At 59.9% G+C, this 13,534-nt stretch overlaps 1 protein-coding gene across 3 annotated transcripts in view; it reads left to right on the top strand.

Annotated features, from left to right (window-relative positions):
• The window catches only part of SIPA1L3 (signal induced proliferation associated 1 like 3), an 83,548-nt gene that overhangs the window by 56,742 nt on the left and 13,272 nt on the right, over window positions 1-13,534 (top strand). For all 3 annotated transcript variants that reach the window (XM_074937731.1, XM_074937730.1, XM_074937732.1), the window contains 6 exons: window positions 406-680; window positions 3,257-3,508; window positions 4,625-4,777; window positions 6,373-6,500; window positions 10,256-10,374; window positions 11,491-11,903. In XM_074937731.1, the coding sequence (XP_074793832.1) occupies window positions 406-680; window positions 3,257-3,508; window positions 4,625-4,777; window positions 6,373-6,500; window positions 10,256-10,374; window positions 11,491-11,903 (1,340 nt within the window). The remainder of the gene's footprint in view (window positions 1-405; window positions 681-3,256; window positions 3,509-4,624; window positions 4,778-6,372; window positions 6,501-10,255; window positions 10,375-11,490; window positions 11,904-13,534) is intronic.

Here is a 13,534-nt window from a genome sequence, read left to right on the forward strand (position 1 = left end):
TAGCTCTCTGTTGAGTCTGGGGACTGGGAGGAAGGTAAAGGGCAGCATTCAGTGAAAAACACCAGTGCAAATGCACGCGTATTGTGGCAGAGGAGCATGAGCAGGGTGCAGAGCCTGTCGGTGAAACCTGGACCTCCACACTGGGCACGTGGTCAGACTGCCCCATGGCGCTCAGCTCGAGAGGTTGGCAGCATCCGAGCAGGTTCCCTGCTGTGCCAAGCCAAGCGCGAGCCCCTGAGCTCTTGTGAGCAGTGTCGGGGGGCAGCGGGGTGAAGCCGGCACCAAAGGAGAGGCTGAGGCTGCAGGCTAGTTTGTCAGGCAGCTTTGGCTGAAACAGATGGCCCCAGTGGGGGCCATTTGCTGGTCTGGTGATGCTGGGATTGCTGCTCCATGTGCCCTCCGCAGGTCATGACCTCGGGCTGCGAGACAGTCGACATGACCCTCAGGAGGAACGGACTGGGCCAGCTCGGCTTCCACGTGAAGTATGACGGGACGGTGGCCGAGGTGGAGGACTACGGGTTTGCGTGGCAGGCGGGGCTCCGGCAGGGCAGCCGGCTGGTGGAGATCTGTAAAGTTGCCGTGGTGACGCTGTCCCACGACCAGATGATCGACTTGTTGCGGACCTCGGTCACGGTGAAAGTGGTCATCATCCCGCCCCACGAGGACGGCGTCCCTCGCAGGTACTGCCCCTGCGCCGTCGCCAGCACTCTTCGCCAAGGGGCTGACACGCGTTTCCCGGCATGCCTTAGCGCTACCGAAGTGCAGCGCCGGGGGCCGTGCTTTGCAAGGCGCTGTGGTGCCGTGGCGTTCATGTTCGGCTCGCTTCCCCGGGCCCTCCGCTCCGCCGCGGCATGGGGGAAGCTGAGCTGCTGTTAGCTTTCATTAAAAAGGAAAGCATACTGATGGGAGTGCAAACAGCGGGGGCCCAAAGCCATCCGGCTCCGCCCCCGGGGCAATGGCTGGCAGGACACTGGGCCAGGGGAAGATGGGGCCATGAGCCTGGCTAACCCCTGACGCGTGAGAGCCAACTGGCTTTGGCTGGCAAGGCCAGGACTGTCTGTGCTGTAGTCGCTTAGCACGACAAGCTGAGTTACTGGGGGGGGGCTTGCTCAGAGTTCTCTGGCTTTGATAGGGTTAAGTTGGGCCCATTTATGAACAGATTTGCATGTGGCCCCTGCAGCTTTCTCTGTGCTTTGACTTCTAAGCCACGCCTGCTCTGCGGCATTGCAGGGCAAGTTCAGACAGTGATAAACTTGTAGGCAGCGTCTCCTCCCAAATCAAAACCCAAACCCGGCCGTGGACCGAGCTCTGCTCATGAATGGTGGCTCCTGGAGTGGTCGCGTGTTGCAGGGATGGGAGCCATGTTTTCTGCTCGGGAGCCAGACGGCTGATGTCTTAAGAGCAGGGAGCAGGTACCGTAATGGCCACAGCTAAATGGGAGTTGTGCTAAGTTGTCGTTTTGCGTGTGAAGTTAGTTACTGCGCTAGGAGGGAGGAGCGAGAGGCTGGCTCGTGCACTGACTTGCCAGCCCAGGGCTGTGCAATGACCTCACTGTGTGGCAGGCCCCAGTTAGCAGCAGGGCTGAGAAACTGTTTCATAGCATCAGGGCTTGTTTCTCAGTTGGTCTCTGGATTGCAGCTAAAGGGCTGCCAGCAGCAAACTGCCCCGGGAGATGGACAGCATGGAGCACCCTCCTGCCCTTCTTGTGCCTTGGCTGGGTGGGTGGGATGAGGCTCTTAGGGCCGGTTCACGCTGGGCAGGCAGACGTGCTAAGGACAGCAGCGCGGGCTCTCAAGCCCATCCAAACCCCCCGGCTCCACATGTCCGCACTGCTGTTTAGCGCCTCCCAGGAGAGAGTCTCAGCGTAGCGCACATGGAGGGCGGGTGTGGCCCTGCCGTGCTCACCTGAGTGTCAACCCCTGGGCTTCCTTGGGGCGCGGGTGCAGCACTCGTTTCTGCTAGTGCTGAGAGGGATGTTGCCCAGCAAGCCGAGGGGTCCAACTAAAGTGCAGTGGAATTTGCCATCCGCCAAGGTGCCCACTCTCGCTCCTGGCCATTGGTTACTTACTTTGGCAGGGATCGTCTGTAACCTCAGCTTTTAACGGCAGCAGCAGAATTAGGACCGTTGGGCTTTACAGTTGGATTCCTCCAGACCTGTTGCCATTTCCCGTCGGCCCAACTCTTCCCATGGCGGGTGCGAAGTCCATAGACCAACAGCCCCGTCAGTGGGAAGGGCGGTTGCTGCTCACATCTGAAAATCAAGCCAGGTGTCCAGGAGCCTAAACATGGCTCTTGTTGCCTGTCAATAGGCAGCCAATCCCCAAGCCGTTGTCCTTCAGGGCTTCCCCCCATGGCTGTTTTGAACAAAAAGCTCCCAGTAACGCGAAGAAATCTGGAGAACTCTCTTGCTCCAGCTCATTTCCCTGCCCCGAACCGAACCGAGGAGGTTTGCGCTGGCGAGGCCGGGCGGTGCTGCTGTCTCGCTGCCCATAATGAAATGAAGCAGTGAGGGGGCCAGTGCAGGCTCCCTTCCACCAGGCTGAGCCGTTACCAGCTGCTGAGGGCCCCGCACCAGCCTCTGGCAGCCTGCGGCTGTGGCCTAGCTAGTGCAGGGGCAGGAATTGCTCCAGACACGGTTTTTCCCCTTTGCAGCAAATGGGATGTGTAGGAGGGTTTCGAAGCAGAGCCGTGGGCTAGTGCAGCGTCTCTGTTAGCAGAGTAACCTGGTGCAGTGAGACGATGAACCACGGAGGCCGGGGCCGCGAGCACTGAGACGGCTGTAAATCAGACTCAGCGGGGTGGTCTCTGGCATTCCAGCCTGGGGGCGTTTGGTGCCTTTCTCGCGCAGAGAGGGAGCTGTGGGTGGGTGGGAGGGGCGCAGCACACTCCCCTCCAAGGGCCACGAGGGACCCTGGCCTGAGAAGCCCCCAGCGGGCAGGGTTTTGTCCGTCCGTCTTTAGGCTCCTGCGTCCTGGTTTTCCCCACGTGTGGCTAAGTAGGTCACCTCCTCCGTTCCAGCTGCCTGTGCGTCGTCCTGGCAAGTAGCAGGGAGATGCTGCCGCTGGCACAGTGCTGTGCGGTTAAACACAGTGCTGAGCTGGGGAAGGCAGCACAACCTCCAAGGAGCAGCGCCTCTTCCCTCTGCGGCTGCATGGGCGGCCCCTCGGCAGGGGAAGAGGCGGCATTAGCTGCCCGCCCGGGCTCACATGCAGAGAGTCTCGCGTGCCCGCAGCAACGAGTGCTGTTTGCTTTTCAGGGGATGGGCCGAGTCCTTCGAAATGAGCAGCATGGAGCACAAGGCAGAGCTGGAGAGCGTGCCCACGGGGCACCGCCCGCCGTACCGCAGCAACTCGGCATGGCAGTGGAGTGGCCCTGCCTCGCACAACTCCTCGCAGGCAGCCAAATGGGCAGACCCCCCGCCCCTCAGCCATGCCCAGTCCCTCACGAGGCCCCCCAAACAGGCCTCCGTCGTCCCGTACCGCGAGCCACAGCCCTTGCCCAGCAAGAGGTAAGGCGGGGGGTGGGGCTGAGGTGCAGGGGCCGAGGGGCAGTCCGTGGGGTGACCTGCGGGTGGGGACTGAGTGGTGCGGCGCACGAGTGAGTGCGAGCCATGATGCACGAGCCTGACGCTGAGGTCAGTACGTGAGGCTTTCGGAAATGGCTCGTGTGTACAACTGAGCACTGCGGTGTCCCCCAGCTGTGTGGCCTTGACTGAGGTTCACCCTCCTGCCTGGGCCAGGGTCCTGCGGTGGGTGGAGCAGGCTGTGAAAATGGGGCCTAGCAGATGGCACACCCAATTTACTGTAAACATTGCTACAGATGGTGGAAATCTGCCTCTTCCAAGCTGGTTATCCCAGGGTGTGGGGGGCTCCTGTCTGAACGGCCCTTTCGTACCTTCCTGAACACTGGGATTCCAGCTTTTGGGGGCAGATTGAACCGGCAGCCTTTGATCTCGCTCCCTGTTGAGAGCCTGGTCTGCAGTCCCCAGCCTGCGTTAGCCGCGCCCAGCCAGTGGTGGTCCTTTTGCATTCCAACTCCCTTCCGGCGAGGGAGGGGCTGGTCAGTACGAACTCCTGAGAACCCTAGCAGCATTGCGCCAGCCCTTTAATGCACGTCAGGGCCTCCCTTTGCATTAGTGTCTCCTTCTCTCCAGCTGAGAACGGGAAGCAGAAAGGGTGAATGTGGTGAGACGGGGTGGCTAGCAGCGCAGGGGGGGGGCTGAGCTGGGACAGCCCCAGCAGTAGCATCCAGTGCAACTCCGTGTCACTTGCCAGGGACTCTTGCATGCAGTGATGTGTTACGGCTGGGGGGAAGTGTCCCCTGCCATTCACCAAGGAGTGAACGTCCACGCACCTGTGCAGACGCACGTCCCGGTGACCGCTCTCTGCACTGTCCATGTTCTCCAGCTCCACTGGCCATCACACTTGCTCACTACTTGCCTTGCTCTTGTTCTTTTGGGCCCGAGTCTTGGTACTTTCTGGGATTCTCCAGCTGGTTGCTGCAGGAGGAAGTGCACAGAGCTGGGCTGGGTTTCTGGGGGATTTCTGGCTCGGGATGTTTGAATCTTTAGGGCAGACCAAGCACTGAAAGCCTTTCTTTCTCTGTGTGCGTCTCTTTGAACCAGGCCGGTTAGCTTCCCTGAGACGCCACATGCCTCCACCGCCTCCTCCCCAGCAGGGGCAGAGAGAGCCCAGCCCTATCGGCAGCCGTCAGGCAGCTTCTCAACTCCAGGCTCGGGAGGAACCGCTTACACCCGCTATAAGCCATCCCCAGAAAGGTAGGCTAAGGAACAGGGGAAAGGTGCTAACCTCTCCACCCCGCTGCGCGAGTCTGATAGCCCGTCTAGCTGCCGGCAAGCCTGGAGCGATGTCGAGGGGAGTGCCCATTTCACTGTGTCCCGTATTGCACAGAGGGGATCTTCCATTGCCAGCAATTAACACATCCACCCTCCCCCTCGTGAGAAGATGCTCTGAGCCCTGGCCAGAACGGCGTACGCCGGGCCAAGGGAGCCGGGAAGTGGCAACTCTGCTTCACCAGGAGGGGGGTGACGCGTCATTCTCACGGCCAGTTACTGCAGCTTTTACTCTGCCCTGGCTCAGCAGAACTCCTCCCCATTGACAATCCAGGGTCCTGTCCAGTGCTGGGTGAGCAGGAGTCCACTCGGCACGCTGTAGTCCTGCGGCCGGGACAGGAGCCACGTACGGTGCCGATCCCCTTTCTGTAGAATACTGAGCATATGGGAAGATGGGAGCAGCAGCCCCAGAGGTGACTGTCATGCACTGGCCTGTTACAGGAGTTACTCTTCCTTTCTGGGCTGATCCCATCCCTCTGCCCGCCTGGTGAGCCCCAGCAGCCTTTACCTGAGCTCTGAAACCAGAGCCGAGTGCCCCTGGACCTGGCAAAGAGCAGTGTGTGTTTATAATGGGGTCTGGCCAGCTGCTTTCACCTGCACAGAGCACAGCCACAGGACGTGCAGGGATCCACTCACCAGCCACCTCACTGGTAGCATTCGCTTGGGAGAGCTGTGCTCAGTAGCCATGATCCAGCTGGGGAAACGCCCTGGACACCCCCCAACTGAGATCAGAGCCCCATCAGGCCAGGCACTGCACAGACACCCCCTGACCGTGAGCAGGGGGCCCCGTCGGGCTGGGCGATGCACGGACGCCCCCTGACCGAGAACAGAGGGGCCCGCTGGGCTGGGCGATGCACGGACACATAGTGAGACCCAGCTCCTGCCCCAGAGAGCTCCCAGTGGGAACAGCCACGGGGTGGCGCCGGTGAGGGAAATGGAGCCGTCGAGCGCCGGCTGAGCAGACTGCTAATGAACCGGCTCCAGTGCGGGAGCCACCGCAGCACGTGACTCCCGGGGCGTGGGCATGTGGTGGAGAAAGGCCCAGCTGTACCCTGCTCCTCAGAGAGCTCTGGGGGGTCTCTCCCCAGCAACGACCTGTTCTCTGTCCCCCGCATTGGGGTTTGTGTTTGCTCAGACAGGGTCTTTGGCTGTCCGTTGCCTGACGCATACTGCGCTGGCTTATTCCTGCACACAGCCCCCAGGCAATGTCGGATTTACTGTAGCCCTGGTGAGTTCGGATGGCTGCTCCCCTGGCCTGCAATTCCAGGCTCCGTGCTGTGTCCCTCCGGCTCATCCATTATTTTAGGGGGTCTGCCTGGTGCCTGTGTTCAGCGGCAAGACTTCACAAGGGTTTTCATTGCACATTCTGCCTCTTACTCAGCTCTCAGCTTTTCCCCTTCCTCCTCCCCCGCCCGAGCCTGAATCCTGGCTTTTAAAAAACCTGCTAATGAGAACACAGGATTATTTTAACAGCCTGAGTTTGCCGGCTTCATCTGTCACACCTCCCGTTCCCTTCGCAGATATGCAGCCTCTCAACGTCCTTTGCTGCCGTTGGAACAGCACTATAGCCCCGAAGTGACCTCGAGCGGCGATTCCTCATCCGGGGGGCTCCCCAGTCAGGAGAGCACCATGGAGAGACACAAGCCGGGTAAGGCTCCCTCACACTGGCGCAGTTACCAGTGCACTCGCCTTGGGGTTTGAAGCATTTGAACCCAGCAAATGCAAAACGACTTGGGCACGTAGGCTCCACTATGATTCCCCGAGGGTTTCCCTTGCTTTCAGGCCGGAATGGAGCCTGCGGCATGATGCAGTCTCCGCAGCAGCTGTGTCTTCTCTTGATTTGGGAGCTAAACTCCCCAGCCACCTCTTTGCTCTGTGCACCCTAGACTGACGTGTTGAACCCTGCCCAGCTGGTGCGGGGGCCAGGGAGGTGGCCCTGCCTCCTATGCCACTGGCTGTCCCTGCTCGGTCAGGGGCAGGCCGGCAGCCCCGCCGCTGAGGGTCAGGCTGGGCGTGGTGGGGGGAAGGGGTCGTTAGGGTTGAGGCAGATGGGGGGAGGGGAAACTGAGACACATAATTGCCCATGGTCATGTGGCAAGACAGTGGCAGAACTGGGAATAGAACCCAGGTCTCCAGACTCCCAGGCCGGTGCTGTGTCCACTCTGCTGTCCTGACAAATCTTTACTGAGCTCCTGGCCTTGGTAATAGCCTGCAGCGGTGAGTCCCACGGATCAGGTCTGCCATCAGCTCTGCAGGAGGGTTCCATGCCTTTCTCCTCTCCACTCTCAATTGGCTGTTTTCGAGAGGGGGAGAAATCAATGAATAGAAACATGCTGAAAAGCAGACTCTGGATTTCTCCTGGTGTTTCTCTGCTGATCTGGCCCCAGCCCCTCAATGGGTCAGTGATTGCTAATTTGCTTTTGTTCCGCCAGCCAAGTGGGAGACTATTTATTTATAGATCCTGTGTCCAGCAGGCTCTGACGGGGTTGCTCTGAGGTGAGAGCCCCGCAGGTGGGGCGTTGATACAACAGCCGTTCAGAAGCTAACCAGGCTGATCCTGTCTCCCAGCACCCGCTGTGGGAGCTGCACGCCTGCGGACTCTGGGAGCGGCTGCCTCACGATGGCAGAAACTCGAAGCTATTAGAGACGGGATGTTAAAATTCCCAGCCGGTGTGCTTTGGGGGCTGGCTTTGTCCAGCCCCATCTTCCCTAGAAGAGCCTCAGTGCGCTGTCTCTCGCTCTGCTGGGCTGCTCAGCCAGCCAGGTTACTGAAGCCGGGCTAGCGGCCTGATGTATTCATCCCAAGGATCAGAGGAGTTACAGGTGTGATAAACTCTCTCGTGTCCGACGTTAGAACAGTGCTGAAAAGGTTCAGGGGGGGAGGGTTCCTCGGGTGTCTGGCAAACACCCAGAAGCATTTGTTCTAAAGCTGAAAGTTTATTGCTCAAACACAAAGATCCCAAGAAATTAAAACGAGCATTTAGAGTGAAACCGAACTCGAGTTATACCAGACAAACTTCAGCAAAACCTATTTAAGCCTCTCTCCTTTTGGAGGCAAAATATTGGCATCTCCTCTTTTCATTACCAACCTTGCATTGGTGCAGAGGAGAGAGGTAATTTTACTCAGTGCTGAAGTATGTGAAGGGTATTCGCTGCTCTTGTTTGTAACAGACAGACCCGATGTGGAGGAGGGGACGGATAGCAAAGGGGGGAAAGGCGGCTTTGGGTGATGTCTCTGGGACACTGGACTGCTGGTCAGTTACGAATGGATGCTTTGGCTGGCAGGTCCTCCGGGGCAGCTGGTGCTTGGACCCCGGTTCCCATTCTGCTCAGGGACATCGTCCTCGGGCAGGGCACTGGCCGTCTCATCTGGCTGTGCTGAGGCTGTGTAGCTGGTTTCAGGCTTTGATTAGAAGCTGAGAGAGTGAGAGACAGGACAGGAGGAAAGAAATCGAGGGGAAGAGCGTAACACAGCAGGGACGGGGAACGGAAGAGGCTCGGCTCTGGTGGCAATGAGCTGTCCCCACCATGGGCTGAGGTGAAACACACAGCTCCTTAAACGGGAGTGAGGCCTGCTGGCCACCCTCTCGTGATGGAAACCCTTCGGTCTGCTCGGCTCCCTCAGCCTTGGGAGGTGAGACCGGAGCTGCTGAGATTCTCAGTCTCTTTTTAAGAACCCCTGAAAGGGGAAAATCCGGTGGCATAGTTTGTCCCTCGTTATTCCGGCCGACCATTAGGCCTAATATCCCACGCACCAATTTTGGTGCATTAATTTCTGGCTCCACATGGTCTGTTTTTAGAAGCGTGATGTTAACCCGGTCCATGAGTCACTCATGCTGGTGGTGGTTTGGACTGGCTCAGCCTCTGTCGGGTTTTCTTGCCCTTGTTCATAACATTTGTTACTGAAACCAACTTGACCTATTTTCCATCGTTCATTCCCCAGCAGGCCAAAAGTTCGAGGTTTTGGGATCTGTTGTGAACTTTCACATGCTTCTTACAGTTGAGCTCCCAATGAATGTGTAGGCCCAGTTACCACCAGCGGCCAGGGCCTCTGTTGTGCCGGGCGCTGCCTCACACAGCGGGAGGAGAACAGAGGCCCATAGAGGCAGTTTCCCCAAGGCAGGTCATGGGCTGAGCTGGGAGTAGAGACCAGGTGTCCTGTCTGCCTGGCGCACCTTGGTCCTCCCCAGAGTCAGACACCCAGAACCCACTGGATCCAGCCAGACTCAGCAGCTGTTCTGGCTGGCAGGAAAGCTGCCCCCGAGGGACTGGAGCTGTTAAAGTTCTCCAGGTCCCTGTCATTAACAGGGGGTTAGAACTGGATTGGTTCCCGCTTTGGTGAATGGTTTACCCCTTGCTGAACCATCCTTTGCTTGCTTCTCTTTGCAGCGGTATCCGGGGAGGCGCTGGGCTGGCACTTGGCGTGCCTCAGGCTTGCTGGGCACAGGTGGTTTGGGGACCAGGTGGAGGTGCCAATCTCTGCCTTGTGTACAGTGGGCCCCTTTGAGGTGTCTCAGATTGGCCAGTCAGCCCTGAGTCAAGGTATGCCTCAATCTCTCTGGGGCACATTTTCCAAGCGCCTAGGTGACTTAGGCTCCTCCATGCCTGTTTTGGAAATGGGACTTACGTGGCTAAGTCACCTGGGTACTATGAAAATGTTCCCCTCTCTGTGTCTCCGCTCTTCCTGCCCTCAGGTGGTGAGCCAATGAGCAGGTTAATGTTCGTGAGGCTGGGGGGTTGCAGGAACAGGGCCCTAGCCCCACTCAGCATGAAGGGGTGGCCGAGACAAGCCCTTAGAACAGACACCGGGGATCAGCTGCACACAGCTGGTCTGTATCAGCAACGGGAGAGCAAGCGGGGAGATTTCCTTTGGTGGGATTATGAGCAAAGCAAAATCCCTCTGACCAGCTAGGGCAGCACAGCTGTGTGGGCACCAGCTTGGCGTGTCCGCCAGCAGGCTCTGCCGCGGCCCTGGTGGACTCACTCCTTGGGAGGGTCCCCTCCAGCGGTATGGCTTAGGGTGCGGCTCGGCGGGGATTTCTCTGGAAATCCCTGTGTGCGGCTGGGAGGTAGCGTCAGTGTTGAGCGGGAGGTGCTCTTCCTTCTGGGAGAGGCCAGTGCTGCGGTAATGGGGGCTGGGCTGGGCAAGGGAGGAGCAGTGTCCTGTCCCCTAGTGGCTCCCGTCGCAGGGGGCGATGTTCTAGCCGTGGCTAATTACCAGCTCCCTAAAGCTGCCCCCTCCCTGCCCTGTGCACTGCACTCCGGTTACAGGCTGGCGCCTTCTGCCCCAGGGAGGCTGCCGGTGCAGTCTGACATGCCGCAGGCCGTTGGTGGGTGCGCTGGGATCCACGGGGCCTGCTGTGCATGTCATTCCTGATGTGGCGTGGTGGTGGATTGTTGCAGAGCCCCTGTGGCACGTGCCGGTGCAGTCCCGGCTCCCTGCTGCGACGGGGAGCAGCATGACCAAGCGGCCCAGCAGACAGGAGCTGGCAGGAAAGGATTCTCCCAACCGGCCTTCCAAAGTGAGTGGAGCTTCTCCCTGAATCCGGCCCCAGGCTACTCACTGCGTTCTCCCGGGTGCGAGTGTCCTGCCGGGTCACGTGGGCTGCAGCACATGGTGCATGGGAGCTGTTACAGCAGGCAGGCCCCTCTGCCCTGCTCCTGCCCCAGCCCCAGCGAGCCACAGGGATGTCCTGGCTCTCCCCTGGTGAGAAGCAGCCAGCTCGGCTCGTAGAGTTTCTCTCGTGCAGAGGCCTAGTGAAAAGGTCTGGCCCTGGGGGAGGCGACCGTGCCGGGGCAGATACCCCAGGGAAGCTGAGCCCCGCATCAGCGTCTGCCCCCAGTTGAAGGGGAGCTGAGTCTAGGAGCTGTTGTTCTGGGGGTGGGGGCCAGGCAGGAAACGCTGCCCCGGATTGTGTGGTCAGCATGGTTCCCAGCACTGTGTGCTTTAGGAAGGGGCGGGCTATATCCTGAGAGCAACACCCACCGGAGCGAATCTCCAGGAGCGTCCGGAGCCGGTCACTGGTCCAGTTAGACCCATTTGTCAGCAGGAGAGGCCGCTGCAGGCACCGCGGCTGAGCAATGGAGCCGCTCGGTGTCTGTCCCGGCTTTGCAGTGCTGCACAAGAGCCTCTGCTGCTTCGCATCCCCAAAGCAGGCCGGCCTCCCTCGGGCTGTCTTCGCAGCGGGCTGTAGCGTAGTCTGGGCATGGCTGTCATCTAACCCGCCGGGCACAGCGATCCTGCTGCGGGTGATGCTTCTGAATGCCCCAGCCCATCAGTACGCCCTCCCCGGCCTGCCTGGGGATGCTGCGCCGTCCCCATGATCTCCCCAGTGAGCGCACCGCTGCCTAGTCTCTGTGCAAGGGAACTCAGACGTGGGCCCAGCCCTGGCGCTCTTACTGACCCGCCGGACTGCACCCGCCTTCCCCAGACCCAGCAATCTGAGCATCTCAGAAAGAAGCCCCTGAAAGGGCCCCAGCCCTGCCGAGGTACCTGGAGCCCTCTGGAGGTGTGAGGTTCAATCCCTAGGGGGTCCCTGGCGGAGAAGGCTGGACAGGGCTCAGACCCCCGTGGTGGGCGCGCAGCAGGAGTCCCGTTGGCCGCTCTCCAGTGACCCGCAGCGGGGCTGTCTTTGCAGGGCGAGGCTCCGTACTCCAGCCACTCCAGCAGCAACACGCTGTCCAGCAACGCCTCCAGCAGCCACAGCGACGAGCGCTGGTTTGACACGCCCGACCCTGCCGAGGGGGAGCCAGACCCCGTCTCCAAGGGGGGCTCCAGCGATAGCGGCATTGACACCACGCTCTACCCCAAGCCCCCCCGCCTGGGGCCACAGAGAGACCAGCTGCCCAAAGCCCTGCCGGGCTCTGCCCACTACGCCAGCCTGCACGAGACTGGGGGGCGGCCCGGGAACAAGAGGAGGGAGCCTTCTCCTGCTGTCAGCGTGGGCAGCCAGAGCCGAGGCTACTGGCCGAAGATGTACGCAGCAGGGGCCAGTGTGGCCGGGCCTGCCGCAGCCCCCGACCATGGCAGTGAGCTCTTCAAGCACCCAAGGTAACCTGGCCTGTGCAGCGCAGAGTGCTTGGTGGGGGATGGGTGGGAAGCAGGGGGAACCCCCCCCCCCCCCCCCCACCTGTGATGGGAAGGCTCCAGGGTCTGCTTGAGCTCTTGCTGGGAGGCTGACAGAGGAGGAAACTGGGGAAGAGCTAGTCTCCTGGCCAGCCACTTCCTCCCTCCGCCAGTGCTTGGAGCTGGGCAGTGTCTCCGGTCATGGGCTGTGCCAGTCTGGGTGAGAGACACTGGCCGGGGAGGTCTGAGCACCCAGCGAAATACCCAGGAACCCCCGAGAGGTAGGTGGGGGAAAGGCTGAGGCCTTGTGTAAAGATAGCTCAGATCTGATGGGTCATGTCCCCTGCAAAGACACTGCTTTCGTGCAGAGTCTGAGGCTCTGAGCTGCAGACAGGGGATCTGTGTCCTCCGGTCACCGCAGCGTCTGTATCTGCAGCACTCTCCATGGCCCAGCTTGGGGGAGGCATTACATCTGGCAGCCGTGAACAGCCGGTGGAGCGCCCCCCTGCTGTGGAGCTGGAGGGCAAAGCTCCAAACAGGTTCCTGGCCTGCAGTAATGCTCTAGTCAGTGTCCTCCAGGTAACAGCCAGCACAGCTGAGCCCTCCTGCTGCTCAGTATGCAGCACCTGGCGGTGGAACGGAAGCCCAGGTAGCTTTTGAAGGCGTTAGGTCTGTGCTGGAGAAATACAATCCCCAGCTGGGGTAAATCGGCCCTAACTCCGACAAAGCCAGCGGGCCAAGCCGATTTGCTCCCCTGGAACCTGAACGTTCTGGTGCTGGGATGGGCCTGGACGAATCGTCTCTTGGGAGAGGCAGGGAAGGGCGTTCACAGAAAACCTCTTCCCCTCCAGGATGTGAAATGCCCGTTAGTGAATGTGACGAAGTGGGACTGTTCTTAATGTTTTCTCTGTATATTGTGGGGATGCCTCTGTTTCCCCTAGGCAGTTCTTAAGTATCTAGGTGGTGGGGTAAGGGTGTATGATCCTTGCAGAGCCCTAGAGGGCAGGTGTGTGCAGGGGTCTGGACACAGAGAATGGCCGACACCCTGTTTCCTGGCCACTGATGGCCTGGCCCTTCCCCCCTGCAAGGTGAGAGCTAAAGGGTTGGAGAACAAAGGAATCAGGTGACCTCCTGGCCCGGGAAAGGGACAAAGCCCAGAGGAGGAGGGGCTGGAGGGATTTTCAGTTTGGGTCTGGCTGGGGACGAGGAGTGAAGGGCAGACCTGGTTGTCTGGTTCACTGCCCCCCAAAATGGATCCGGCTGAGGGGTCCTGTTCTCTGCACCTACAAGCTCTGTGTTAGACCATGTTCCTGTCATCTAATAAACCTCTGTTTTACTGGCTGGCTGAGAGTCCCGTCTGACTGCGGAGTTGGGGGGCAGGACGCTCTGGCTTCCTCAGGATCCCGCCTGGACGGACTCGCTGTGGGAAGCACACGGAGGGGCAGAGGATGCTGAATGCTCTGAGGTCAGACCCAGGAAGGTGGAAGATGTGTAAGCTGTTTGCCCTGCAGACAGTCTGCTCCCAGAGAGGAGGCTCCCCCAGTGTCCTGCCTGGCTTCGTAGGGAGCAGTTCCAGAGCATCGCCTGGGGACTCCGTGACAACTGCCTGCTTCTTA

Source organism: Natator depressus, chromosome 23, assembly GCF_965152275.1.
Source record: "Natator depressus isolate rNatDep1 chromosome 23, rNatDep2.hap1, whole genome shotgun sequence".
NCBI lineage: Eukaryota > Metazoa > Chordata > Testudines > Cheloniidae > Natator > Natator depressus.